Source organism: Kogia breviceps, chromosome 12 (genome assembly GCF_026419965.1).
Source record: "Kogia breviceps isolate mKogBre1 chromosome 12, mKogBre1 haplotype 1, whole genome shotgun sequence".
Taxonomy (NCBI): domain Eukaryota; kingdom Metazoa; phylum Chordata; class Mammalia; order Artiodactyla; family Physeteridae; genus Kogia; species Kogia breviceps.
Window position 1 is genome coordinate 78,296,941 of NC_081321.1, and position 27,991 is coordinate 78,324,931.

Consider the following 27,991-nt stretch of genomic DNA (forward strand, 5'->3'; position numbering starts at 1 on the left):
ATTGTCTAAAGAGTTTTATCAATTGAAACACAACATTATTTCTTGAGAGGACCAAGAAATAAGACTGGACCCAGAGAAGAGACGTAATTTTCTGCTACTAAATCTTCAACCCCAAAAGAGAAACCTCCAAATATTAGGATCAAATTTTCTTTTCTTAGATTCTATCAGTTGCTCAAAATCCAATGTCACATTGGAATTTATGTTGAACTGTGGCTTTTTTGTTTTCCTGTTTAAAAAAAACTCTATCTGAATTATTCCAATATATAAGAACTGTTTTAAAAACATAACCATATTACCATTATCTCACCTCAAAAAGTTAATAATTGCTTAACATAAAATATCCTGAGGGCTCGAATTTCCCCAATCGTTTCATAATTTTTTTAGTTTGTCCAGGTAAGGTCCGTATGTTGATTTTCTTTTAAATTTCTCTTAAGCTATAGGATTCCCTTATTTTCCACCCCCTTTTTTTGTCCTTCCAATTTATTTGACAAAGAAACTGGTAATTTCTCCTGTAGAGTTTCCACTGTCTGGATTTTGTTGATTGTGTCCCTGTGTTCCTCTATCCCCTGTATTTCCATGTTAGTAATTAAACCTAGGTGCTTGACAAAATTTGGGTTCTTTTTTTTTAAAATATACATTTATTTATTTTTTTTGGCTGCATTGGGTCTTTGTTGCTGCGTGAGGGCTTTCTCTAGTTGCGGCAAGCAGGAGCTACTCTTCTTTGCAGTGCGCGGGCTTTCCATTGCAGTGGCTTCTCTTGTTGCGGAACATGGGCTCTAGGGGGCTTCCGTAGTTGTGGCTCATGGGCTTCAGTAGTTGTGGCTCGCAGGCTGTAGAGCGCAGGCTCAGTAGTTGTGGCACATGGGCTTAGTTGCTCCGTGGCATGTGGGATCTTCCCGGACCAGGGCTCAAACCCGTGTGCCCTGCATTGGCAGGCGGATTCTTAACCACTGCACCACCAGGGAAGCCCTGGGTTCTTTTTTTAGTTGTTAAGTACATTTTCATAGGTGATGATATCCTTCTATTAAGGAGTACACAGGATGTCTGCTTGTTTCATTTTCTCTGATTGTAGCAGCCACTGCTGAGCATTGCCTAAATAATTTCATCCCTTCTTTACTTATTAGCCACAAATCTATAAAGAGAAAACCCCTCAAGTGTTTGGTTCCTGAAATACAGTTCATACAGGAAAGGCAGGAAAGATGCATGATTCTCTCCCTTATTTAACAGTTTTCAAAATTACAATTTGGTTTCCTAGCATCTTTGAGGTGTGTGTGTGTGTGTGTGTGTGTGTGTGTGTGTGTGTGTGGCAAAAAACACAGAACATAAAATTTACCACCTTGATTGTCTTTAAGTATACAATACAGTAGTTAACTATGTACACATTGTTGTGCAACAGATCTCTAAAAATTTTTCATCTTGCAAAACTGAAGCTCTGTGCCCATAGAACAATACTCCCCTTCCCCTCTTCCCCCAACCCCCAGCAACCACCATTCTACTTTCTAAGTGTTTGATACCTGCTATAAATGGAATCATGTAGGACTTGTCTTTTTGCAACTGGCTTAAGTTTCATCCACGTTGTATCATGTGACAGAATTTCCTTTTTTAAGGCTGAATAATATTCCACGGTGTGTACATATCACATTTTCTTTATCCATTCATTTTTTATGGGTGTTTTTGGTTGCTTCTACCTCTTGGCTATTGCAAATAATGCTGCAATGAACATGGGAGTGCAAATATCTCTTCTAGATCCTGTTTTCAATTCCCTGGGATATATAACCCAGAAGTGTGTGTGTGTGTATGTGTACACATATATACACACCTATGACATATACACACCCATCACATATGCTGGATCATGTAGTAATTCTTTTTTTTTGAAGAAGCAGCTCTAGTTTTCCATAACAGCTGCACCATGTTACATTTCTATCAACAATGCAGAAGAATTCAAATTTTTCCACATCTTCACCAACAATTGTGATTTTGTTTTTTTTTATTGATAGTGGCCATCTTAATGGGTATGAGGTGATATCTTACTGTGGCTTTGATTTGCATTTCTCTGATGATGAATGATGTTGAGTATTTTCTTATATGCTTGAGGCCATTTGTATTTTTTCTTTGGAGCAATGTTTATTCAAATCCTTTGCTCCTTAAAAAAATTTTTGTTGTTGTTCTTGGTGGTGGTGGTGGTGACTTGTAGGATTTCTTATACATTGTGCATATTAACCCCTTATCAAATACATGGTTTGCAAATATTTTCTCCCATTCTGTAGGTTGCCTTCTCACTGTTGTACTTTGCTGTGCAGAAGTTTCTAAGTTTGGTATAGTCCCATATTTGTCTATTTTTGCTTTTGTTGCCTCTGCTTTTGGTGTCATACCCATGAAATTATTGCCAAATCTAATGTCATGAAGTTTTTCCCATAAGTTTTCTTCTAGGAGTTTTATAGTTTTCCATGTTATGTATAGGTCTTTGATTGATTTTGAGTGATTTTTATATTTGGTGTAAGGTAAGGGTTCAGCTTCATTCCTTTGCTTGTGGATATCCGGTTTTCCCAACACCATTTGCTGAAGAACTATCTTTTACCCATAGGGTATCCTTGGCATCCTTGTTTAAGATCATTTGACCATATACTTGAGAGTTTATTTTGGAGTTCTCTATTCTGTTGCATTGGTCACCATACTGTTTTGATTACTGTAGCCCTGTAATAAAATTTTGAGGTCAGGAAATGTGAGGCCTCTAGCTTTGTTTGAAGCCATCTGGGCTTTTCTTTATTGGGAGATTTTTTTTTTTTTTTTTTGCAGTACGCGGGCCTCTCACTGTTGTGGCCTCTCCCATTGCGAAGCACAGGCTCCGGACACGCAGGCTCAGCAGCCACGGCTCATGGGCCCAGCTGCTCCGCGGCATGTGGGAACCTCCCGGACCGGGGCACGAACCCGTGTCCCCTGCATCGGCAGGTGGACTCTCAACCATTGTGCCACCAGGGAAGCCCTATTGGGAGATTTTTATTACTTATCAAATGTCCTTGATAGTTACCGGTCCATTCATACTTTTTATTTCTTCAAGATTCAGTTTTGGTAAGTTGTGTTTCTAGGAATTTATCCATCTAGTTTGTTGGCATGTAATTGTTGGCATTATAATGACTCTTAAAATCCTTTATATTTTTGTGGCATCAGTTGTAATGTCTCCCTTTCATTGCTGATTTTTGTTGTTTTTTATATTTTTCTTAGTCTAGCTAAGGGTTTGCTAATCTTGTTGATCTTTAAAAAAAAACAACTCTTGGGACTTCCCTGGTGGTCCAGTGGGTAAGAATCCACACTCCCAATGCAGGGGCCCTGGTCAGGAAACTAGATCCTACGTACATGCTGCAATTAAGAAGTCCACATGCCACAACTAAGAGTCCACATGCCACAACTAAGACCGCATGCCACAACGAAGATCCCATGTGCTGCAACTAAGATCCAGTGCAGCCAAAATAAATATTTTTAAAATGTTTAAAAAAACCCTCTTAGTTTCACTGATTTTTTTTCTATTCTTTATTTATTTCTGCTCTAATCTACTACTTCCTTCCTTCTGCTAACTTTGGGTTTTTTCTTTTTCTATTTTCTTGAGGTGTAAATACTGATAGGGAAGGACTTACTATTGCCATTTTGTTAATTGTTTTATGCGTGTCTTGTTATTTTGTTCCTTTTTTCCTCTCTTGCTGCCTTACTTTGTGTTTTATTTTTTGTAGTGACTTACTTTGATTACTTTCTCATTTTTTTGTATCTTCTATAGGTATTTTCTTTGTGTTTACCATGTCCTTAGCACGTTTTTTCTTTTTTCTTTTTTTTTTTTTGCAGTATGCGGGCTTCTCACTGTTGTGGCCTCTCCCGTTGCAGAGCACAGGCTCCGATCCGGATGCACAGGCTCAGCAGCTATGGCTCACGGGCCCAGCCGCTCCGCAGCACGTGGGATCTTCCCAGACTGGGGCACAAACCCGTGTCCCCTGCATTGGCAGGCAGACTCTCAACCACTGTGCCACCAGGGAAGCCCTCCTTAGCACTTTTAAAGTATCATTATGAACTCATGGATTTAAATATGTTCTTTATGTTTCAATCTATTACAGCTACCATTCTAATTAATTACCAAGTCATCTTATCTCTGGCAAGTAGAAACCTCTTCAGATTGATGCTTGAGTCCTTGAGACACAACCCAGTGATTTTTGTTAGCTTTCTTCCTTCTGGTGTGAGAAGATGTCTCTATACTTACCTTGAAAGTATGTTTCCTGCTCTAGACCTACAATCAGTCATTTCTCTAGGGAGACTTTCCCTAGGGTTTTTTTACTTGTTCAAACCTCAGTTCTATCACTTCCTAGCTAGCTATATTGGGCAAGCTGCTTAGCATCTATAAACCTCAGTTTACTCATTTGTAACACAGGGCTAACAATATTACCTACCTCAAGGGACTTTGTGAGGATTAAAAAAGAGAAGGCACAAAAAATAACCCAGTGCTAGTATAACATAAGTTCTCAATAAATGTTAGTTTGATAAATTACTTAATAACAGAAGAGGCATATGCCTTCTTGAATAAAGTTTTCACAGATTATTTTGATTTCCTATCCTGTGCTTCTAGGTGAATGAATCTTACTACATCTTTGATCCTACATACTTTTCTTTCTTAGAATACCGTCATTTGTTTGCTTGTTTTTGTTTTGTTTGTATTTGTTTTGGTGGAGTACGTTAGTGATGCATTCTTTTTCCCAAAAATGCATTTTGGAAATAAAATTTTCCCTCTTGATTGCCTAGACATAGAGTTCTAAGTTTTTCCATGTAACTTAGGAAGCATTGGTACATTGACCTCTAATATCTAATATAGTTGATAAGAATCTTGCTGCCAATCTGATACTTATTCGTTTGCAAGAAATGTGTTTTTCAGATGTTTCTCTTTCTATTTAAAGTTCTGAAATTTCATGAGGATTTATCTTGGGCTTTTTTTGGTTGATCCTTGTTGGAATTCAACACTGTCTTTATGGAGATGGGTCATTCTTAGTTATAGAAATTGTTTTTTCAATAATTTTCCCACTACATTTTCTGTTTCTTCTTTTCAGGATCCGGATATAAGGTAAACACTGGCCCTTCTGGATTGATCTGTCATATCTCTTAACTTTACTTGCATATTTTCCATTTCCACCTTTGTGGTTTACATTCTGAGCCACTTTTTCACCTTTATGTTACCAGTTCACTAATTTGTTTCTTATTTAGGTACAGTATATTCAGTCTTGATACAGACATTTTTCCCCAGTTCATTGCTAATAGTTTTGATTTCAAGGACTCTTTCTTGATTTCTGATTGCTCCTTTTTCATAACATCCTGTTCTGATTTTTGTCATTAACTTAATATTATTACAAAGCCAAAAAAAAGCCAAAGAGATATGCAGAATCCATTCAGATAATATTGCCTTGCTCATGTGAACAAAAATATTGCCAGAAATCTTTATTCTATCTTCAGCAATCTAATCTACTGTTTAGCTCATCCATTTACTTTTCTTCTTTTAAATTTAGTCCATTGAACACATGTACTTGGTTGAAAGAATCATAAAGGTCTGCCTCTGGACCCAATTTCCAACTCCCTAAAACAGCTGGGAATTGTTTCAACTCTTTAGCTGCTTATCTTTTTTTTTTTTTTTTTTGCTTATATTCACTACCATATCTAAAAATTACGTTTATATTATTTCTAGATTTTTCTGATTTTAGGTATTATCTGACTTCCCAACATAGAAGACAAGGATTTAGCTTTTTTGCAACACACACACACACACACACACACACTCTGTCCCATTCTCCAATATAGTTTACTGAATTTTTTGGTACATATCCATGTAAGGGCAAGTTTATGCTTACAACTTCTCAAGAACTTACTTCTCTCCCCTGGATACAGGGAATTTTGGAGATCTGAGGGTCTAAAATTACCTAATTTATTAAAACAAGACTTACATACTAAAGTATAAGTCTAGGGTTTTCCTGGTGGCGCAGTGGTTTAGAATCCGCCTGCCAATGTAGTGGACACAGGTTCGAGCCCTGGTCCAGGAAGATCCCACATGCCATGGAGCAACTAAGCCCGTGTGCCACAACTACTGGGCCTGTGCTCTAGATCCCGCGAGCCATAACTAAGGAGCCTGCGAGCCACAACTACTGAAACCTGCGTGCCTAGAGCCCATGTTCCGCAACGAGAAGCCACCACAATGAGAAGCCCGCACACCGCAATGAGGAGTAGCCCCCGCTCGCCCCAACCAGAGAAAGCCCACACACAGCAATGAAGACCCAACACAGCCAAAAATAAATAAATAATTTATTTTTAAAATAGTCTATTTAATCTTAAGAATGTACAACCAAGCTTAAGAAATATAATACTATCTGTAACAGATTTTCTTAGAAAATGGCTGCAAAAAGATTCTAGTTCCCTATACTCTTCCAGAATTTTGCCATTCCCCATCAAGAGGAATAGTTTATTTCCCCCTGAATTTGGGAGGCCTTTGTGTCTGCCTCAATGAACAAAATTATATGGAAGCAATGCTGCTTGGTTTCTGAGTGCTGTGGTCTGGATGTGTCTCCCCAAAGTTCATGCTGAAATCCTAACCCCCAAAGGTGATGATACGTATTAGTAGGTGGGGCCTTTGAGAGATGCTTAAGTCATAAGGGTGGACCCTCATGAATGGTAGTAGTGCCTTTTATAAGAGGCTCCAGAGAGATCCTTAGCCCTTTCCACCATGGGAGGACACTGCAGGAACTCAGCAGTCTGCAACATGCAAGCTGGCCTTTACAAGAACCTCACTGACCATGTTGGTTTCCTGATCTTGAACTTCCAGCCTTCAAAACTATGAGGAAAAAAAATGTCTGTTGTTTATGAGCCACCCAGTTTATGGTATTCTATTATGAATATGATGAAATCATATGGCTACAAAATGACACAGGTAGAATTAAACTCAGCTCTGCCTCTCTGGCTTCCACTGGCTCTCTATATCAACACTTGCCCCAAAAGCCACGTGGAAATTACCCTTCATTTCACACAAAATGGAGCCCATGTCTGTAGCTGAGTAGTTTTGTCAGCTTTCTTCCTGCCCACATAAGTTTGAAGGTCCAAAAGCCTTTATACTTTGCACTGTTCTGTATCTTTTAGCCCAAGATGACACAATTTTTTTTTTTTTTTTTTTTCAGTACGCAGGCCTCTCACTACTGTGGCCTCTCCCGTTGCGGAGCGCAGGCTAGGCGGCCATGGCTCACGGGCCTAGCCGCTCCGCGGCATGTGGGATCTTCCCAGACCAGGGCACGAACCTGTGTTCCCTGCATCAGCAGGTGGACTCTCAACCACTGCACCACCAGGGAAGCCCGACACAACTGTTTTAACTTCTTGCAGTTTCTTATGTATCAATTTATAAAGCAACCCCATTAGACAAAAGGCATACAAACCAGAAAATCTTGTCAAGGTAAGCCTTTGTCTATACTGGGCTTCTAGTGAGGAGGCCGAGATACATTCTTTTCTAAAAATGGCTACAACATTTCTGGTTCCACATACTCTTCTAGGAGTTTGCCACTTCTGCACAGAGTTTTGTGACATCTTTGATGAAGAAATCAGAGCCAATATGTAAGCCTTCTGGTTTTAGCCTCACCTGAAGTCCCAGCAGACAGCCACTATGTGTCTTCCAAACACATGTGTGAGTGATTCCAAAGATTCCAACCCTTGCCCATTGAGCTGACCCAGCTGTGGCTGCATGGATCAGATAAGCTGTCCCTGCCAAGCTCTGACCTCAGTGTAGATTAGAGCACAATACATTTTGTTGTTTTAAACCACCACTTTATGGGGTGGTTTATTACAAAGCAATAGAGAATTGGAGCACCACGTATACTTTGGTAGCCCCTTGTATGTCCTACCCTGTTTGCATCCTGCTCCTACTCCTCCAGAAGTAGTACAGGCTGTTTTCTTGCTCTTACAATGCTAACATGAACATTTTTGTATGCCTCATGATACACACATAAGAGTTTCTCTAGGGCAAATAACAGATGCATGCATGTTAAACTTTATAATGTAAAATGACTGGAGATGATTGTTATCAACCAACACTGCCACCATCAATGTACAAGGGTTGCTCCATACACTCTACACTTGGTATTGCCAAACTGGGTGCAAATCAGGTTGCTTCTCAGATTTACCCACTGAAGCTAAGTCTGCTGAGTTGATCACAACTAATATTTTTTCCAGCTTTCAAAATTTTGTGGCTCTCATTTCTCTCACAGTATTTTTGTGTATATGAGATAATGCCTTAAAAAAAAAAATCCTTGGCGGGCTTCCCTGGTGGCGCAGTGGTTGAGAGTCCGCCTGCCGATGCAGGGGACACGGGTTTGTGACCCGGTCCGTGAAGATCCCACATGCCGCGGAGCGGCTGGGCCCGTGAGCCATGGCCGCTGAGCCTGCGCGTCCGGAGCCTGTGCTCGCAACGGGAGAGGCCACAACAGTGAGAGGCCTGCATGCCACAAAAAGAAAAAAAAAAAAAAACCAACTTGGCTGTGCTTCAGTGTAGTTTTAGGAAAGGGTTTGAATCAAATGTATGTGTTGAAGGCATAGTCTTTCACCATGGATTGATTTTTAAGATTTCATCAAATTTTTTAAAATTTCTAAATGTTGTTTCTGCTGGCTTTAAAATCTGTCTGGTCAACTTTGTTGTTCCTGTTCCTTGCTTACTTTTTGATTCCGTTTTTTTCTTCTTAAGACGTATCATGTGCAGTTATAATCATGTACAATTTCAATATCTAACATTATCATTCAGGGTCCATATATATTGCTTATCGCTGGCTCACTCAAGTGGCTTGTTTCCTTGTGAGTTTGATAATTTTGTAAGCTCATATTTGGTTGAGCTTAATCTGTGACAGTTGAGGTTCTAAATTAGAGTTCAGCAAACTACAACCCAAGGGCTAAGTCCATTTCACTACCTGATTTTGTAAATGTTTTATTGCACCCTGCCATGCTCACTCATTTATGTATAGTCTGTATAGCTGCTTTTGCACAACAGCAGAGTAGTTGCTTCAGACATGGTAAGGTCCTCAAAGTCAAAATAATGACACTCTGGCCCCTTACAGAAAAGTGTACAAAACTCTGATCTAAATTATGAATGTTTTCTCCAGAGATTTTTATTTGCTTCTGCCAGGAACAGGAAGGGTTTGTGACCTGCGACAACTTTAGCTTCTTTGAGAACTCATGCCACTTCTTGTGAGTCCAGCAATAGATCAAAGGCCTTCAGAGTATCTATTCCACAATACTGCTAGAAGCAGCAATACATTATTTTCTTTGATTATACTGTTCTGATTTCAAGAATGGTATGGATCTCCTTTCATTTAACGGGTCAGTCTTTCAACATAAGAGGCACAAGTCCTTCTGTGGAACTTTTCTTGTATTATTTAATAATTTCCTTACTTCAAGTCTTTTGTTTTCTCTTAGATTCTTACTATTGAAATGTTAGCCCTCCTGCTCTGATTCTCTGTCTTTTCTCATTTTCTATTTCTTTGTCTTTTGGTTTTATAGTCGACCCTTGAACAACACGGGTTTGAACTGTGTGGGTCCACTTACATGCAGATTTTTTTCAATAAATACATATTATAGTACTACAGGATTTGCAGTTGGTTGTATGCCTAACACCTGTGTTGTTCAAGGGTCAACTGTACTTTCAGGGTGCGTTCCTCAACAATTTTATCTTCCAACCCTTCTAATGAATTGCTTTGGCTACCATTTTAAATTTCCAGAAAATTTGCTCCAAATTTTCCTTTTCCTTTTCAAAGCATCCTGTTTTCATTTAATGAATACATCTACTTTCTTTCAAAATATTAATTATATTTGGGGGTGAGTACTTTTCTGATCACTGCATTGTATCTGCCCCCACCCATCAGATTATATCTGATCTCTTACGTATTAGAAATTTTCCTCTAATATCTGATGATCCTGGTTCTATGTTCATATTTAATAGTAGGCACTACAAAGCTGAATGGAAACCTCATGACATATATGACTTGGAAATACTGGGATTCACTGAAGAGTGATAAAATGGCAAGTAGTCTTATCAAGGCACAACCAAAAGCGAGTGTCTAGAGATCTTTTCTCTGGGGCCGATTAGTTTCTCCAAAGATAAGAATCCTGGCAGAGAAGCCTATACCCAGTGGCCAGCATTCTGGGAACATGCTTAGGGCACCCATATTCAATGCAGACTTTCACTTAATCCGTATTTTCAACACCATCTAATCCAAGCCTTCTGTTATCCCTGGTATCCTATAAATCCTATGATCTTCTGGTTTAGTTTCTCAAGGTTATTAACCTCTGGCCTCCTGCTTGAAAAGGTTGAAGGATTGAAAGTGGTCACCTGGGGACTTCTCTGGCGGTCCAGTGGTTAGGATTCCGCGTTTCCACTGTAGGGGACATGGGTGTGATCCCTGGTAGGGAGAACTAAGACTCCGCATGCCGCGGCCAAAAAAAGAAAAAAAAAAAAAAGAAACTGGTCACCTGACTTAAGTAAGCATAGAGAAAGATAGTTCAATGATTCTGTCAACTGATTTGCAACCAATCCTTTTTTTATGCCCCAAGTACCATCTCTGAAAATGAGCACTTGGACCCTCCAGGTACTGAACGTTGTTTCTGGACTTTGGTATACTGGCTTCTCAATGTACCACTTTTTGCAGGCATTCAGTTTCCTTGTTTCTGGCTCTGTTAAGTCAGTCTTTCTTTACCTGCATTTTGTTTTCCAAAAATTTATTCAACTCTCTAATCCTTTGATTTCTTCTCTCCTGTTTCATTTGTCATTGTGTGGTTACACTTTACTGAGATTTCAGGAGAGAAAGATTTTTAAGGAATAGTCAAACTGCAATATTTGGTTGCAAGTCTTCAAACTGAATTGTAAATCATCCTAAAATACTGGGATATGAAAAATGTTTTCCATACTCTTCCCTTCCTGAAAGTACTGTAATAAATCTTACCAGAGACTTCTTAACAATGGAACAAACAAACAAAAGGATGACCAAACACTGAAGAAACAGGAATCTGAAATCAAATATATTGGCAGAAAACAGAAATTTGTAATGTAGGTCATATTTTAATAGTTTTAAAAAACACTTCCAAATATAACTATAATCAGGAAAAATACCTGAAACATGTATCTTAATTAACCATTAGTACATTATTTACCATCTAAGTATTTTGTACTAAATGTAGTTTTCCCAGCTGATAATTATAAATAAACCTGTTGACAAAAATCATGTTTTAAATAGGGAAAAATGTTTCCCTTAATAAGTTGATAAAGACTGTAAATTGATACTTTAAAACTTATTTACTATAAAGTAACTATTAGTAAAATCCATACGCTTCCCCCAAATTCTGCTTCTCTTCTATTGCAAAAATCTTTATAAAAAATGTTCTCTGAGTACAATAAAATCTCCATATTTAAAAAAAAGCAACCAAAATAATTCATCATGAAATTATAGCAAAGAAATATTTAACAGTATTAGGTTTTGATAAGGAAAACATCACTGTGGAAGACATCCAAGGAGCCTAAAGTGCTTCTGCTGTCGTAGTAACAAGGCAGCACTTCAGGTTGATGCTCATACTATTGTTAAAACAGCCCTTCCCCGCTTTACAGTGAAAAATCAGTGCATATTCCTTTATATACTAAAAAACTGAAGTCTTAAAAAATTATCAATTGCTTTAAAATAATTGTCTAACTCACCTTGAAGACACAGATTGGCTACGATAAATCCATTATTTCAAAAAGTAGGTATTTCTAATGACCTAAAAGAAATCATCTAAAACCCACAGAAGGGTCAGGAAACTATAAATGCAGGTCAGAAAAGAGGGAGAGATGACAGATGCTTTCTGTGGAATGGAAGACCAACAATTTTAATATCTATTTTGAAATACTGAAACATTTGGGGCTCAATCAGTCTCTGCTACTTTTATAACATAGTAAACCAAATATTAAAACATGAACCCTCTTGTTCTCAAAAACAATTTTCTGCTACATACATAAATAAAAAGTGCTTATAACTAATAATATACAACACTAAAAAGATCACAAATGGCCTATGTCTCATTGCCAGCAATGAGAGTGATATATGCTAATGGTGCCATGATATTTACAAAAGACAAAAAAATACCTATATTCACTTATTATTTCCTATAGTTCTAATGTTATCATTATACCACTGAGCATAAAATAATCTTCTTTTGACAGGTAATTAAGACAAACAGATTATAATATAGAAGAGTAAAATGCAAGAAAACCCTCCTTAGGGGTTTCTGACCATTAAGTGTTTGTAGTAGTTCATTATGAAGTTAAATATGAATAGAACACATTTCTGGGGAAAAAAGAGAAACTTATTTGTTTTATAAAATAAAAGGAGATATCTCAGTCAAAGAGGTGATGGCTCTAGGTGTCATCTCAGCCAAGAATAAATCATAGTATTTTTACTCACTCAAATAAGACAGGAAGGGAAATTCTAATTCCTGCTACCTGCCCAGTCACTTCAAAAATTCTTAAGGAAGATAAAAATATCTTGGTTTTTGGTTACTCTTTAAAGTAAAAACTTCCAGATGCCCTGGAAGCAATGAGTTCAATTTGGTGTCTTCTTGTGTTCTACTAAGAAAGAACAATCAGTTTAAACTGAGATCTCAGTTTTCAAATGCTGTGACCAATTATTTGTGAGTTATAATCTGCAGGTTCCATTTTTAAAATATGTGGGATGACACTGTCAATTCGTACACTGCCAATGAGACCTTTGAAAAACAATTCTTCGGTGATAGTAGCATTCATCAACCTCAAAGCTGGCAATCTGAGTAGTAGTCTGGACAACCTCAAAAGACAAAGGGAAGGGGGAACAAGGTTGTAAATCAAAGTGATTTAGTAGAAAGATATAAGTAATTTCTGCATAAATACTGTCTGTGGCCTAATTTAATAAAGATCTAGTTTTCAGAGCTTAAAATAAAACCTTTAGTATTCTCAAGCCTTAGAGTGTATGACAATCACCTGGATATATATGCAGTCTGTCAGACTTCATTGGAAAGCCTTGCTCTTAACTGCTATGCTGTGCTACCTCCAGTTGGTTTTATGGACCATGGAACTAAGTTATTAAACTGTGGATCAAGTTATAAATTTAATAGCTTAGGAACTCATTCGAGGTTATAAGAACAGCAATGTTTTATGTTATCAGGATACATGGGGCTCAATGATTACAGTTTTCTTGGTTTTGCTTTTCAAAAAAGTACTGGGAATAGTAAATAGGCAATAGTTGTTATTACTGGGAAGAGCATAAATTATGGAATCAAAGCCATTAGATCCAAATCCTGATTCAATTACCCCTTAGCTATGTGAATGCGTGTAAGCCACCACTCCCTGTCTCTTTCACAGTGTTGTAACAACCAACAAAATGACCCTTGCCAGTTTCTGTGCTACTGAGGTTCTTAAAGGCAGGACAATGTCTTGTATGAAAGTACATTATAAGCTGACAACTGCTATCTAAAGATAATGTATTATTTTAAAATAACTAGGAATGTAAGAAACTAAGAAAGAGTTCCAGAGATCCAAGAACCTGGAACCTAATTGAACAGAGATCAGCAAGCAGCTGTTATGTCAAAAAGGAGGAACATTTAAAATACTGTATGTATTTGTATAATGAGGTATAAGACAACTTTTGAAACTTTAAAAAATTGAAAAAAAATCATAACAAAACCAACACCAAAAGAATCACCTTTCTGAATAGCTGGTGGCACATTTATCCTTCCTCTTTTCTAAGGCCTTCCATTCTAACACTTGAAAACAAGTGAAACCAGCAGCCCCAGAATTAAGTAACCTTTCTGTAACCATGCACTCCACTGCTCAAACTACTCATTTCCTCTCTGTTCCCACCAGCTGAGCTAATACACAGAATTGGGAAAACTGGTTAGATAAACTACAGCTGATTTTCATGATGGACCTGACTTATAAACATGTTATTTAACATATGTAAAAAATTATAATATGTAAAATATAAGTTATGAAGTTTGAAGTATGTTAAATTAATAATACTAATAAACACATTTATATAGCCCTTACTTTGTAAAAGGCACTGCTCTAAGCTCTTTGACTATATATTAACTGATTTAATCCTTATACTAATTATAAATGGTGGGTACTATTATCTGCATTTTACAGGTAAAGAAACTGAAACAGAAGTTAAGTAACTTGCCCAAAGCCATACAGCTAGTAAGTGACAGGGTCAGGCGTCAAACCCACGTACTCTGGCTCTGATGCCAAATGCTTAGTTACTCAAAAATTGAGTTTATTTTATTAAAAAAGTGATTTTTTTCTGAAAGGACAATGGTAAATACCTTGTTAGAAATATCATAAGCCAAATTTCAAAATTAATTATCAAATAATCTAATGGTGTTTTATTATTCATCCATTTTTCATTCCTTTTACTAATAAAATCCATTATTTCAATTGAAGAAAGAGTTTGGGTGTGAGAGTCAGACTACCTGGCTCTGCTGTTTATTGGGTGACTTTGAGCGAGTTACTTAACCTCTCTGTGCTAAAGTCTCCTTACATAAAATATTACATGTAAAGTACTAGCAACAATACACTACCACTTTTAATAGCATTAACTATTTCAAAGGTCAAAGTTGACAAAATTTAATTACACTTGGAATGGAAAATAATGAAATATATTCACAAAAATTTTTAAGATGAATTTAATTAAACAGTATTTAACTTCTAGATACCTGTAGGTGTCATCTGGATACGTTTTGGTTATATAATCTTGGAATTCCACATAAGCCTTTTCCTGAAATTTCTCAATCTGCTGCATGTTTTCTAGGCCTGGATGATCTGAAACATTAAGGAATATATTGTTACTTTAGTTCTGAATACTCATTTAATAAGGCACCAAGTGGAGATGGAAGGGCGTGGGAAAAATAATTCAGTCAAAAAAAAAAGCCCCATCATATGTGTGGCTCTTTCATTCCATAAATAAGATATTTAATAACCCAACCACTAAACACCAGGCATTGTACTTTAAACCCTTAAAACTATTTTATCTCATACATGTATTCTAACATCCAATAAAAACTGAAACCGCTGGGTTCAAATAAAATAAATAGGTTTTTCTATTCCAAAAGTGGTGGAAGGGATTTTGATCAGTTTGCTTTCAACAGAAACAAAAAAATGACTTAGCTTAGTTAAAAGTATTTTTTTAACATCTTTATTGGAGTATAATTGCTTTACAATGGTGTGTCAGTTTCCGCTTTATAACAAAGTGAATCAGCTATACATATACATATATCCCCCCTCTTGCATCTCCCTCCCACCCTCCCTATCCCACCCCTCTAGGGGGTCACAAAACACCGAACTATCTCCCTGTGCTATGCGGCTGCTTCCCACTAGCCACCTATTTTACATTTGGTAGTGTATATATGTCCATGCCACTCTCTCACTTCGTCCCAGCTTACCCTTCCTCCTCCCTGTGTCCTCAAGTCCACTCTCTATGTCTGCATCTTTATTCCTGTCCTGCCCCTAGGTTCTTCAGAACCTTTTTTTTTTTTTTTAGATTCCATATATATGTGTTAGCATACAGTATTGAAAGTATTTTTAACCAATGAAATATCTGCAGATTATATTCTTTAAAATTTTTTAAATTAAAATAATAATATATATTTAAACTGAAGTATAATGGACATACATTATATCTGTTTAAGGTATACAAGATAATGATTTGGCATTTGTATACACTGCAAAATGACCACCACAATAATTCCAGTTACCATCTGTTACCATTCAAAGTTGCAAAAAATTTTTTTCTTAGACGAGAACTTTTAAGATTTACTTTCTAGGAACTTTCAAGTTTTTAATATGGTGACTATTGTCACCAAGCTGTAAATTACATCACTGTGACTTATTTATTTTATAACTGGAAGTTTGTACCTCCTGATCCTCCTTTACCCATTTCACCCACCCCTCATGAAGATTATATTCTATATTTTTTTAGTAAGAAAACCTTCCTTTCACCATGGTTAGGTTAAAAAAATACTTATAAAATTATGAAACTCTGAACATCATCTCTATCAGAAGAATAATATACCAACATGAAATAACCTATATAAATATTTCACTAAAATGGAAATGTTAAAAGAATTTCATAAAACTTATGCCTAAAATATGGAAAGTGCTGCCCTGACTGAAGAGAATAAAAAAGTAGCAAATAGAAACAGAATACTTAGTAAAACAAAATTACATTATAATTCTATTGTTTAATCTATGTTCTTTCAATTTTAAGGAAAGTGAAGGTGGCAAATTGGTTTTGATAAAAATGGTGATACATGTTATTAACTTATCTGAACATCAGGAGAAATAGTATAAAAAAGCTTTAATTATCTTACCGATATCACTGACGGTAAGAAGCAGGTTTCCTCAGATAATTTTATCATACACAGTAACAGAAATACATACCAAAATGAAAAAATACAGAGCCTAAGAGAACAGCCAATTTTTCATATTCTAAAATTGACTGTTAGCTTTACTGTCATTTTACTATACATGAAAACTAGAAACTGACAGAAAGATAAGAGATCCATTTTTCTATCTGTTGGAAACTCTAATAAGATGTTTGGAAATTTAACCCATTAGCAAAGCAATCCTCATCTCTCTTTTTGCCTTTTAATGATGCCCAGCAAAATATATCTAAACATTCAAGTGTTGAACAGGACTAAAAGTCTATGATGTCATTTCACTGATTTCTTCAAGTTTCCTTTTTCATACCCAGTTGTCTAACATCTATAAATTTCACCAATTTAAAGTATACAATTCAATAGTTCTTTTAGTATATTCACAGCGTTGTGCAACCATCACGGCAATCTAATTTTAAAACATTTTTGTTCACCCCAAAAGAAATCGTACCCATTAGCAGTCACTCTCCACTCTCCCCTCTCCTTAGTCCCTGGTAGCCACTAACCTCTCTACAGATTTGCCTATTCTAGACACTTCAGATAAATAGAATCATAAAATATGTGGTCTTTTGTGACTGGTTTCTTTCACTTGCATACTGTTTTCAGGTTCATCCATGGTGGAATGTATTAGAATTTCATTACTTTTTACGGCTGAATGATAGTCCATTGTATCTATATATTATATTTTGTTTATTCATTCGTTTGATGGACACTTGGGTTTTTTCCACTTTTCATCAATGTACAGTCCCAACGGCAATGGTATGAGGGTTCTAATTTCTCCACATCCTCAAACACTGTATTTTAAATAACAAGTAAATGTTTATATACCTGGACTGAAGAGTACTATTGCCTTCAGGTAGGCATATTCATATCCATCAATGCAGAGTTTTACCATGCTGTTACAAAACTCCTGTAGTTTGAAGATATGTTCCATCAATAATTTTCTTCTTTCTGTTGACATTTTATCTTTAATTAAAAACAAAGAAACAAACAAAAGATTCTAATTTTTAGCAAAAATGCATGACTATTTTTATCCAATATATTTCTTTCTAATTTCCAGCTCTGTATATAACCAATTTTTTAAATGTTTAAAATTCAGTATCTCTGTAAGTTTAAATGAAACTAATTAATGATTTTCAGACGTTGTTCAAGAAAAAACAAGACAGGCTGTTAATATAAAAAACCCTAAATGTAATGTTTCCTTTCAAGATAGACCTTTGAGAAGATAAGCTATAAAGACTAAAAAACTAGCCAACCAACCAAAGTACCGAAGACTCAAATTTTGGTAACAGGATTTTATTTAAGCTTATATTGGCTGAAAAAAATAAGCAAAACCATTTAGATTTTTAAGTTACCCATACTACTACAACAAAAACAAATAGTTAGCAAAAAATACTGCCAAGACCAAAGAAAATCTGAGTAAAATAAAATTTTATAACTTTTAAAATTTATTGTGTTTATATAGTACTGCCTTCTGGTAGATCTACTGTTGATGAGATTTTAAGGTTATTTCTCTGCCCTTAAATAAGAGGAGGAAGCAGATACTTTAAAAATAATGTAAAATAATGGGAAATGGAATATGCAAAGGAAGTAAATGTAATTCTCAACTTATAAATTACTCCTGAACTCAAAAAAGTAGTTCTTCCCACTTGAGGATGGGGCTCCTTCTTGGTTAGTCACAAGCCATTCGGAAGCTAAACATTTATAAATCAGTGCCTGCCTGCCTGTCTCCTCAAATGAATGGGAGTTGTAATTACCCTGGCATCAAGAAAAGGAAAAAAACTTAGGATTGTTCTGTGACTCTTTAGTACTGTTTAAGTGAGAGAATACATCCTGATGAATTGATTTAAAAAAAATAGCTTAGCCTATCTTGGGATTCAAAGGGCTACAATGAAGAAAGGCAGTTTAAAAACTGGTGGTGGGGGGGGGACTTCCCTGGTGGTGCAGTGGTTAAGAATCCGTCAGCCAATGCAGGGGACACTGGTTTGATCCCTGGTCTGGGAAGATCCCACGTGTCACGGAGCAGCTAAGCTCGTGCACCACAACTACTGAGCCTGAGCTCTAGAGCCCACAAGCCACAACTACTGAGTCTGCGTGCCTAGAGCCTGTGCTCCGCAACAACAGAAGTTGCCACAATGAGAAGAGCATGCATCGCAACAAGGAGCAGCCCTCACTTGCCACAACTAGAGAAAGCCCACGCACAGCAATGAAGACCCAATGCAGCACCCCCCACCAGAAACACACAAAAAACCAAACTGATGGGAAGTATACATTTATAAATATTTTATCATCTCTATATAACTTACCCTGGATTCTTTGGTATGTATATCCAAGTACAAAAAATTCACGAGGCCTGATCAGGAATAGCACTTAAATACGCTTGTTTCAGTTTTGTTGTGCTCTCATTTAAAACTATTTTTGGGTGATTAATGAATGAATTTATCAAAATGTAAAAATTATCTAAAGTAAAAAGGATATTGGTAACTTTTAATACCTAACTTTAAACATAATACTATAAAACTGACGCCCTGGGCTTCCCTGGTGGCGCAGTGGTTGGGAGTCCGCCTGCCGATGCAGGGGACACGGGTTCGTGCCCCGGTCCAGGAAGATCCCACATGCCGCGGAGCAGCTGGGCCCATGAGCCATGGCCGCTGAGCATGCGCATCCGGAGCCTGTGCTCCGCAACGGGAGAGGCCACAACAGTGAGAGGCCCGCGTACCAAAAAAAACCCCAAAAAACAAAAAAAACCCTGATGCCCCTTCTTATATCCTAGAAAAGGAAATAAATACGGTGCTTTTTACCTTGTTGAAGGCTACTGTGAAGACAATTGACAAATGTTGCTAATATAGTTGCTACATTCATCACTTGCCAGCACTGGGCAAGACCAAGAGTAAAAAGTTCATTCCAGTAGGCTTTCACCAATAATATACTGTTTTCTTGCCTATAAAAACAAAATAAACAAATATCAAATATTAAAATATATTTTATAAAACTTTACAACTGACTCATATATTTAAAAATACACACACACACACACAAAAAAAAATACAATGTTACTGAACTAAAATTATTCTAAATGGCCAACCGGGAATGGACTTGATCAATTCTTTATTTTGAATACCTGACTTTAGTTGATAAGGTTTAGTAATTTAATTAGCTAGTTCATTAATCAATCAGCCAGTTTATAAGAACAGTTGCAAGTAGTATTTCAAACTAAAAGTTGGGGCTTTAGTATAAGTCCACATTTCATGGAAACAGATGGAGTAAAGGTGTTTACAAAAAAATTAAAAGCAAAAGCATACATTTAAATACCTTCTTAAAAAGGGCAGTTAGAATTATCTGATGATAGATAACCAACCAATTTCCTGGTAGAATTTCTTTATTCTATGTTTCAGATGAGATATAAGTATCCCATAAATGAGACACCAAAGATTTTGCTGGGAGCAGCAAAGATAAGAAAGGTCAGAAGGCTCTTCCTGAGTTTCTGAATAAAAAAATCTCAGCAGCTTGAGAAAGTAAAACAAGTACTGGAATAGGAGTCAAGCCACCAGGGTTATAAAATCTATATCCACGAACTGAAATTAGGCAAATAAGAGTCCTGGGTCTCAGCTGCTTAACTATATAAAATACAGAGACACTATATATCCGCATACCGCAAAAAACCCAAAAAAACCAAACTGATGACTGAATTACTAAATGCTGCCCTCCCTTCTTGGAATGTGCTTTCCCCAATTTGTTTTACTGGCTAATTCCTATTTATCCCTCAAAATATAACTCAGAGCTCACCTTTTTTTTTTTTTTTTTTTTGCTGCACTGCACAGCATGTGGGATGTGAATTCTCCGATCAGGGATTGAACATGTGCCCCCTGCAATGGAAGGGGAGAGCCTTAACTACTGGACCACCAGGGAAGTCCCAGAGCTGTTTTTTTGTGTGTGTGTGTGGTACGCGGGCCTCTCATTGTTGTGGCCTCTCCCGTGGTGGAGCACAGGCTCTGGATGCACGGGCTCAGCAGCCATGGCTCATGGGCCCAGCTGCTCCACGGCATTTGGGATCTTCCCGAACCAGGGCACGAACCCGTGTCCCCTGCATCGGCAGGCGGATTCTCAACCACTGCGCCACCAGGGAAGCCCTAGAGCTCACTTTTAAACTGAAACATTTTCTTATCACATTCTTCTCCCCAAGATAGTTAATCACACCCTTTAAGTGCCATAAATATACTTATATTTTATACTTATTTCATGGTATTCTAATTTATTGGTTTAGGAATCTGTCTCCTATACTAGATTAAAACCTCACTGAATGCACAGATTCCTTTATTCATTTCTGTATCTCAGTGAACAGCACAGTAGATAGCATATAAAATGAATCTGCAAATGATTTCTGATTGTGGGGGATACAGAATAGGCAGAAGTGAGAACTCACGACCATTTTCCAATTAAGCAATCTTTAAACCAAGAACTATATACTTTATTATAAACAAGATAACAAAAGAATGAGATTTCTTTTCCCTTTCTCTAAAGAGATTTAAGGTGCTAAGAACATCCTATAGGAAATATGTACATCCTGATAAAAGGCACTTAAACTTTTTTCTTCTTAATAAATCTTTAAAATTAGGATAAATCCATAGGATAATCAGCATGTTTAACATAAATCATTCATCAAGTTAAGAACCATAGCCACCTTGACAACATTACATTTTATTTAAGAATTGAATATATTCAAACAAACGCTAATATTGTCAACTTCAGAGTACAGAAAGTAATTTTTCTCACTGGGAATTATTCAGGTGAAATTTTATCTCCAAGCTGATCTTTCATTTCCATTCAGTATGTGAGAATAATTACTTGCCATAAGAAATTGGCTATCAAAATCTATTTGAAAGTAAAGTTTAAATGAAGAGAAAATCAGTATTTTTCAATCTCCAATCTCCAGGGCTTCCCTGGTGGCGCAATGGTTAAGAATCCACCTGCCAATGCAGGGGACATGGGCTCAAGCCCTGGTCAGGGAAGATCCTGCATGCCACGGAGCAACTAAGCCCGTGTGCCACAACTATTGAGCCTGTGCTCTAGAGCCTGCAAACCACAACTACTGAAGCCTGCATGCCACAACTACTGAAGCCCACGCTCCGCAACAAAGAGTAGCCCCCGCAACTAGAAAACGCCTGTGTGCAGCAACAAAGACCCAACACAGCCAAAAATAAATTTTAAAAAAAATCTCCATATAAAAATGATTAAAATTTCAATCAAACCCCGGTGGTCCAGTGGTTAGGACTCCGTGCTCTCACTGCCAAGGGCCCAGGTTCAATCCCTAGTCGGGAAACTAAGATCCTGCAAGCTGTATGGCCAAAAAAAGAAAAAAGAAAAAAAAAGAAAAAGATTCAATTTCAAACTAAATCAAATGAAATAAAAGATAACAAGATACTATTTTCATTTATCAGAAAAGACGGATAAAATCCAGTATTGAGGGTGGTGTGAGGAAATAAGCACTCATTCTCATTCATTGCTTGTATGAGCATAAACTGAATAGTTTTTTGAAGGACAATTTGGTAGTACCTGCCAAAAAACTATAAATGTATATACCCTCTTAGACTCAACAATGCCACTTGTAAGAAGCTATTTTGTAGAAATACTAACACAAGTAGGAAAATATATATAAACGATGCTACAATGCTTATTGTAGCTTTGGATATAACATGACCACCAGCAAAACACTAGCAACAACCCAAATGTTTACTAATAAGGGATATGTAAATTATAATAAATCCATAAAATGGAATACTTAGGTAGCCATTAAGAAGAATAGGAGAATACACATGCTGATATAAGACGTCCATTATAAAAGTGTAAAAAGAAAGGCAAAGAATAGGATGTGTAAGTGTTTGTGTATTTGATTGAATGTGGCATGGAAAAGTTCTGGTAGGAAACCAAACTTTAACAGTGGGGTTAGTTACCTCTGGAGAGTAAAGTTTTACTTTATATTGCTATACATCAGTACTATTTTAACATTTTACAAACATGAGGAAAAGGTTAAAAGCAAACATGATGGAAAAGTCTGAAGTAATTCGGTTTTCACCTTAACCTCTGATTCTTAAGTTTAAAAGAGGAAACAGCTAACCAAGGTAATCAACCAGTGAACAAAGGACAGGAAGAAGAACAGAGCCAACTGATTAAAAAAGTCAAAGTTTTTAATGGACTGTGCTACAGCTCTTAGTAAGAAAATATGTTGGCATTGTTGAGGAAGACTCAGAGAAAACGTTAAGGAGTATCAGTGCAAAGGATGAGTACCCCTAAGGAAAAAAGGTGAAAAGTGGCAACTGAGGAATTAACCACCGGATTATTTTGTTTCCAAAGGAAAAGTGAAAGAGCTAAACACAGAGATCAATTATAGAAAGATATCTATTTATATTTTTTTAAAGATTTTTTTTTTGATGTGGACCATTTTTAAAGTCTTTATTGAATTTGTTACAGTATTGCTTCTGTTTTATGTTTTAGTGTTTTGGCCAGGAGGCATGTGAGATCTTAGCTCCTGGCCCAGGGATCAAACCTGCACCCCCTACACTGGAAGGCAAAGTCTTAACCACTGGACCTCCAGTGAAGTTCCTCTATTTACATTTTTTATCCAAAACATAAAATCCTTGTAGTATAGTTAGCTACATTGTTCAAGTATGTTTCTTCAAAGTTCATTCAGAAAGAAAAACAGCAAGTTTCCTTTAAAAAGAAGGTTCTTAAGAGTATGAAGGAAAATGAGCATTTACTATCTACTTTGTCAGCAGCACTGCGTTGAAGAAGTTTACACCAATCAGCCCCCTTAAGTAGCATGACCTGCAAGGAAGCATTTCTGCTAATTTACAGATGTAGAAGTGGAGCCTCAGTTAAGTAACAGAGCTAGCAAATGAATAAATCCAGATTTTGAACCGAGGTGGTTAAAGTCTACGCTTTTTAAAAATAAATCATTACCAATTTTAGCAATTAAAATGCTACAGTCAAATTTCTCAGCAGAGACCTCCTCCATTCAAGGCTAATGTAAGGACATGTGTGCTGCGAGTTTTTTCTTGTTAGGGAAAACAAACAAATGACTATTGTAGTCACATTATACCACCTATTTTCAAAACATCTTTCCTTTGAGAAGCAAAAAGAACTGGGCAGAGGAGGTAGTCAGGTGCAACGCAAGTGTTAATAAATAAAAGTAATAAGTTGCATAACAGTAAACATAACTTCTTTCACAAATAGATATAGGTATTTTCCTCTAACAATTGTACTAGATTGTTAATGTTCATTAAAATATGTATGTAGTACTCATAATTAGAGATCAGATCATTGTTTATACTATTTATTTTGATAAAGGAATATGACTTTTGAACTCACCTATACCTGGGGATAACCTAGCCATTTGGCTTTATATAAGCAAGGCATTATACTTTACCTGGTAGCATCTATTTTTACCTTAGGGAAAAGTAGTGATATGGCAAGAGAACTGGTTTCAAACCAACAGTTATAGTAAACATTACTCTGTTTCAGTAGGATTTTAAAGAGTCAACTTGCAGGGTTAGCATTTAATGGAAGGTTTTTAAATTATTCAGTAAAGTCTCCTGTAGCAAGTGGTGATAGCTTGGAACTTTTAGTTACAAGAATCTAGTTAAAGAGGACTGCTGCCTTTACTCCAGACAAATCATGTCCAGTGCCCCTCCCCCAACTGAATCTATTACTGCAGTCACTTACCTAAATTATGCAGATAGAACTGAAAAACAACTGAATTCCTGTAAGTATTGAAACTACAAATCTTAAACAGAAAAGCGACATCCTTGTAAAACAGAGAAAGATTGTAAAATACAAATAGTATTAACTACCCACTGTATAAGATTCTTTAAACTACTGTTCCCCTCCATTAAACTGACCAAAACAAACTTGACTTTTAGTATATGAGTAACGTTGCTTTCTCTCTGTAAAATTAGGGCTTTGTTTCCAAGTTTTGTATCTAGAGATAAAAATGCAAGCAATGCCAGTTTCTAGGAGACTCAGAATAGCTTTTATTACAGCATAAAAGAATTTCCCATCATTAGTACTTAGTTGTCATCCATCTGATTAATTCAAACTATAGATTATCTAGATAGTGATAATAAATAAGAGTTTACGTAGCAATTAATGACTTCAAATGCTACACAATAGTTAATTCGAATTGCAAAGAGTTCCGTGGCAGTTACATTGAAACTGATTTTTCAATACAGATCACAGGGAAATGTGGCTGCCACTATAAAATTATATTATAACTGGAAACTCCAGGCTTTATTTCTGGTTTCTCCAACATTTGGACTATTTCTATAGGATAATCACACTCAATTTAACAGAAATACTTAAGATCAATGGTGTTATAACCAACTCAAGGAATTCAAATCACTCCCTGCTACATCTTTCCTTTTGTTTTTTACTATAATAATTGATAGCCTATTATGAAAAATATCACCAGGTTACTTTTCAAGACATATGTATGCCAGTTACAAGCTTAGGGAATCACACTTAATACTTTAAAATAAATAAACTGTTAACATGTAAATTTACACTGTATTTTAATTTTTTCTTAAGCAGATTGGAGAAATCCTAAAAGTTAAATATTATTTTGAGAGAGAGGGCTATCAATCATTTTAAATTGAAGGTTACCATTCTAAATCAGGCTTTTAGTCTATGCAACTATATTATTAAAGTACATGATTTAATGCATGGTACATCCAACACTGAGTAATAAGTCAAATTATAGTAGGGTTCTATGTATGCCTTTTACAGTCATGATTCAGATATGCTTTTTAGTTATATTCAAAATATTCTCTAAGGATAAAGAATAAGCAGTTATTATTCCTATTTGGCGAATGGGAAAACAGATGTACAGGATATGAAACTGAACTGTTTATGAAATCATACTGTAGAGTAAGGTCCTACAACTCAAACAATACTTTTCTAACTATGGACTTAACTTTTTCCATGGTCTCTTTGCTTCTTCATCCCAGTTACTTTAAAGCAATATAAATAAATCTGGCAAACTTTAGATAAAGCTTGGGTTTCTTACGGTAGACCATTTTCCATTACCATCTAATTCAAACAGAATACAGATGTGCCCTTTAGTGGCACAACCAAACTTCCAAATCATCACAGTGGTGGTATGGGGTAATTTACATTTTCTTACTCTTTTTTTTTGGGCAACCACATGATTCTATTTTCAAACATATTCAGTGTATACAAGTTTCAGCACCTTATTAACAAGCCTGAGGTGACACTGAAACAGTGGTGGTGGAGGGAAACAACAACCCCAAGACATCCCTAGAGCCTCCCTAATTTAAGCCAATCAAAGATGGCCTATTACAAATGCTGGCCATGATTTATCAGCTCCACTGCATTTACTTCATTCAAATTATTAACTTAGTCAAATTATGAAGTTTGGATAATCTTCCACATAAAAATAATATACAGTAAATACCACCTGCCATGATTCATCATATAAATAACAAAATTTCAATTTGTAATGTTATATCATTTTCCCCCCCTTTAATCAAATCCTCCCAAAATAAAAGTTCTTGCCTAATGTACGTCTGTGCTAGAAAATCACACTTATATTCAAGGACTTCAAGACACTTACCCTAGAGCCTGGAAGGAAGGAATCGAAAGTGCCCAGTGCATCGATAAGAACAGCAGTCTGGAGGCAGACTCCCCAATGTAGTGCACATTCAGGTACTCAGGCATAGGAGACGGCATGGTGAGCTAGTGCGAACAGGGACTGAGGTAAATGATCTTACGTCGGACAATTGTAAATCATCATTTCTTTGAAAAAGTTAAATGTAACCATATCAAATAACTAACATATTAACCCAAAGGCAAATCTTGAAATAATCCAAGTCACTAGATTTTACAGCTAAAAACAGGATTTAGAATAAATGAGAAGACCACAGTTTCTAACAAAGCAAATTCAGATAAAGCAGAATTCCATTTAACAAATACCAACCATGACAACATCTGGTTGTTTTTTAAAAATTACTTTTTGTCTTGATCTAACATGTCTTTTCCTTCCCTCCCTTCATTAACAGTGATATACAACAAATTCAGTTTAAGGAGCAATCCTTTATTTTAAATGTCCCTTTCATTTAGTCTACGGGGATAACAAATTCAAATGCTTACAGGGTCAGGAGAATAATGAGTGAAGTGGGCCTGCTGATGTCATTTGGAAAGTGCATATTCCCAGATAAAGGGCATGACTGTGACTTGAATTCAACACACTGAAAACTTATGGGAATCTGGGCTCAGTACTACCAGCTCTTTCAATTTTTCAAAGAGCAGCTTCTTTGTAAAATCTCCCCATTTAATCTATAGGTAAAATAAAATGTGTCTGTGGCCATAATGCTCACAGGTTATCTATCAGTCTGTACTGCTGACCTTACCTAATTATTTTAAATTTGTTGGAAATAAATATCCTACATCAAAATACTTCTAAAAGCATTTTTGAAAATCTTGTTAAAGAGAACTTTTATTGCTATAAATGAAATGTAATTTCATCCATAAGAAACTTTTTTTTCTATTTTAAAATTATTAAAATGATCAATAATATCAAGCGTAGGTGATGATACAGGGAAACACATACTTCTGAGTATTGGTAAAGTGAAGGGCAATTTGGCTGTATCTATCAAAATTTTAAAATTGAGTTTATCCTGTGACCTAACCATGCCACTTCTAAATCTCTATTCCAAAAAGATACTTGCACACAGGCACAGAAAAGCACATATAAGGATGTGCATTTCAGTACCACTCTTAACAGAGAAATTAAATGCTGGCAATAACCCAAACTTCTATCTCTAAGGAAAAGAATAATCCATGCTATAAGGTACCTTGTAGGCATTAAAATTAGTAAGATAAACTGAGATAGCATAGGAAAAACATTTCACAGACATCTACGTAGAAAAAACAGCATAATAATATGTAGATGACCCAATTTATGTTAAGAAGAGAGTATGTGTATATACATATACATTTTATATGTATTATATTATATATATGTGACAGGAGGAGATACACCACACAGTTAACTGTGGCTACCTCTATGGTCGGATGGGTGGATACCTCCATATGTATTTTTCTGGGGAAGGCATATATAGCTTTTATCAGATTCTCAAAGGTGTCTACTGATGCCAAACAGATCAAAGGTTTTCATCAAAATGATATCAAAGTTCTCTGGAAATGTTAGATAAAAATGCAAAAAATATTAACTTCCTTTGTTCAATATTAGCCATAAATGGTTTATCTATTTATAAATGGTGTCAAGTAATAAAACAACAGGGCAATTGACAGTTGAAATTCCATGTGTGAAAAGATAATTTTTTAAATGTTTAAGAAATGTTTACTGGAGCAGTAAATTAAAATAACATTACTTAAGATAATTCTTAAAAGAATTGTAGGTAAGCAGATATTAAGCATGATAAATATAATTATTAGGATGCAACAGTTTCTGCACATAAGTATATGAAAAACAAATTGG

The 27,991-nt window shown here is 36.1% G+C and overlaps 1 protein-coding gene across 7 annotated transcripts in view; it reads right to left on the reverse strand.

The window, feature by feature from the left end:
- Positions 1–11,087: 11,087 nt before the first annotated feature.
- The window catches only part of NR2C1 (nuclear receptor subfamily 2 group C member 1), a 60,411-nt gene continuing 43,507 nt past the window's right edge, over positions 11,088–27,991 (reverse strand). For 6 of the 7 annotated variants that reach the window (XM_067009913.1, XM_067009914.1, XM_059081219.2 and 3 more), the window contains 5 exons: positions 26,105–26,226; positions 19,281–19,420; positions 17,308–17,445; positions 14,761–14,866; positions 11,088–12,857 (listed from right to left, as the gene is read on the reverse strand). In XM_067009913.1, the coding sequence (XP_066866014.1) occupies positions 12,683–12,857; positions 14,761–14,866; positions 17,308–17,445; positions 19,281–19,420; positions 26,105–26,226 (681 nt within the window). In that variant the 3' untranslated portion in view covers positions 11,088–12,682. The remainder of the gene's footprint in view (positions 12,858–14,760; positions 14,867–17,307; positions 17,446–19,280; positions 19,421–26,104; positions 26,227–27,991) is intronic. The other variant, XM_059081218.2, reaches the window with a different exon arrangement.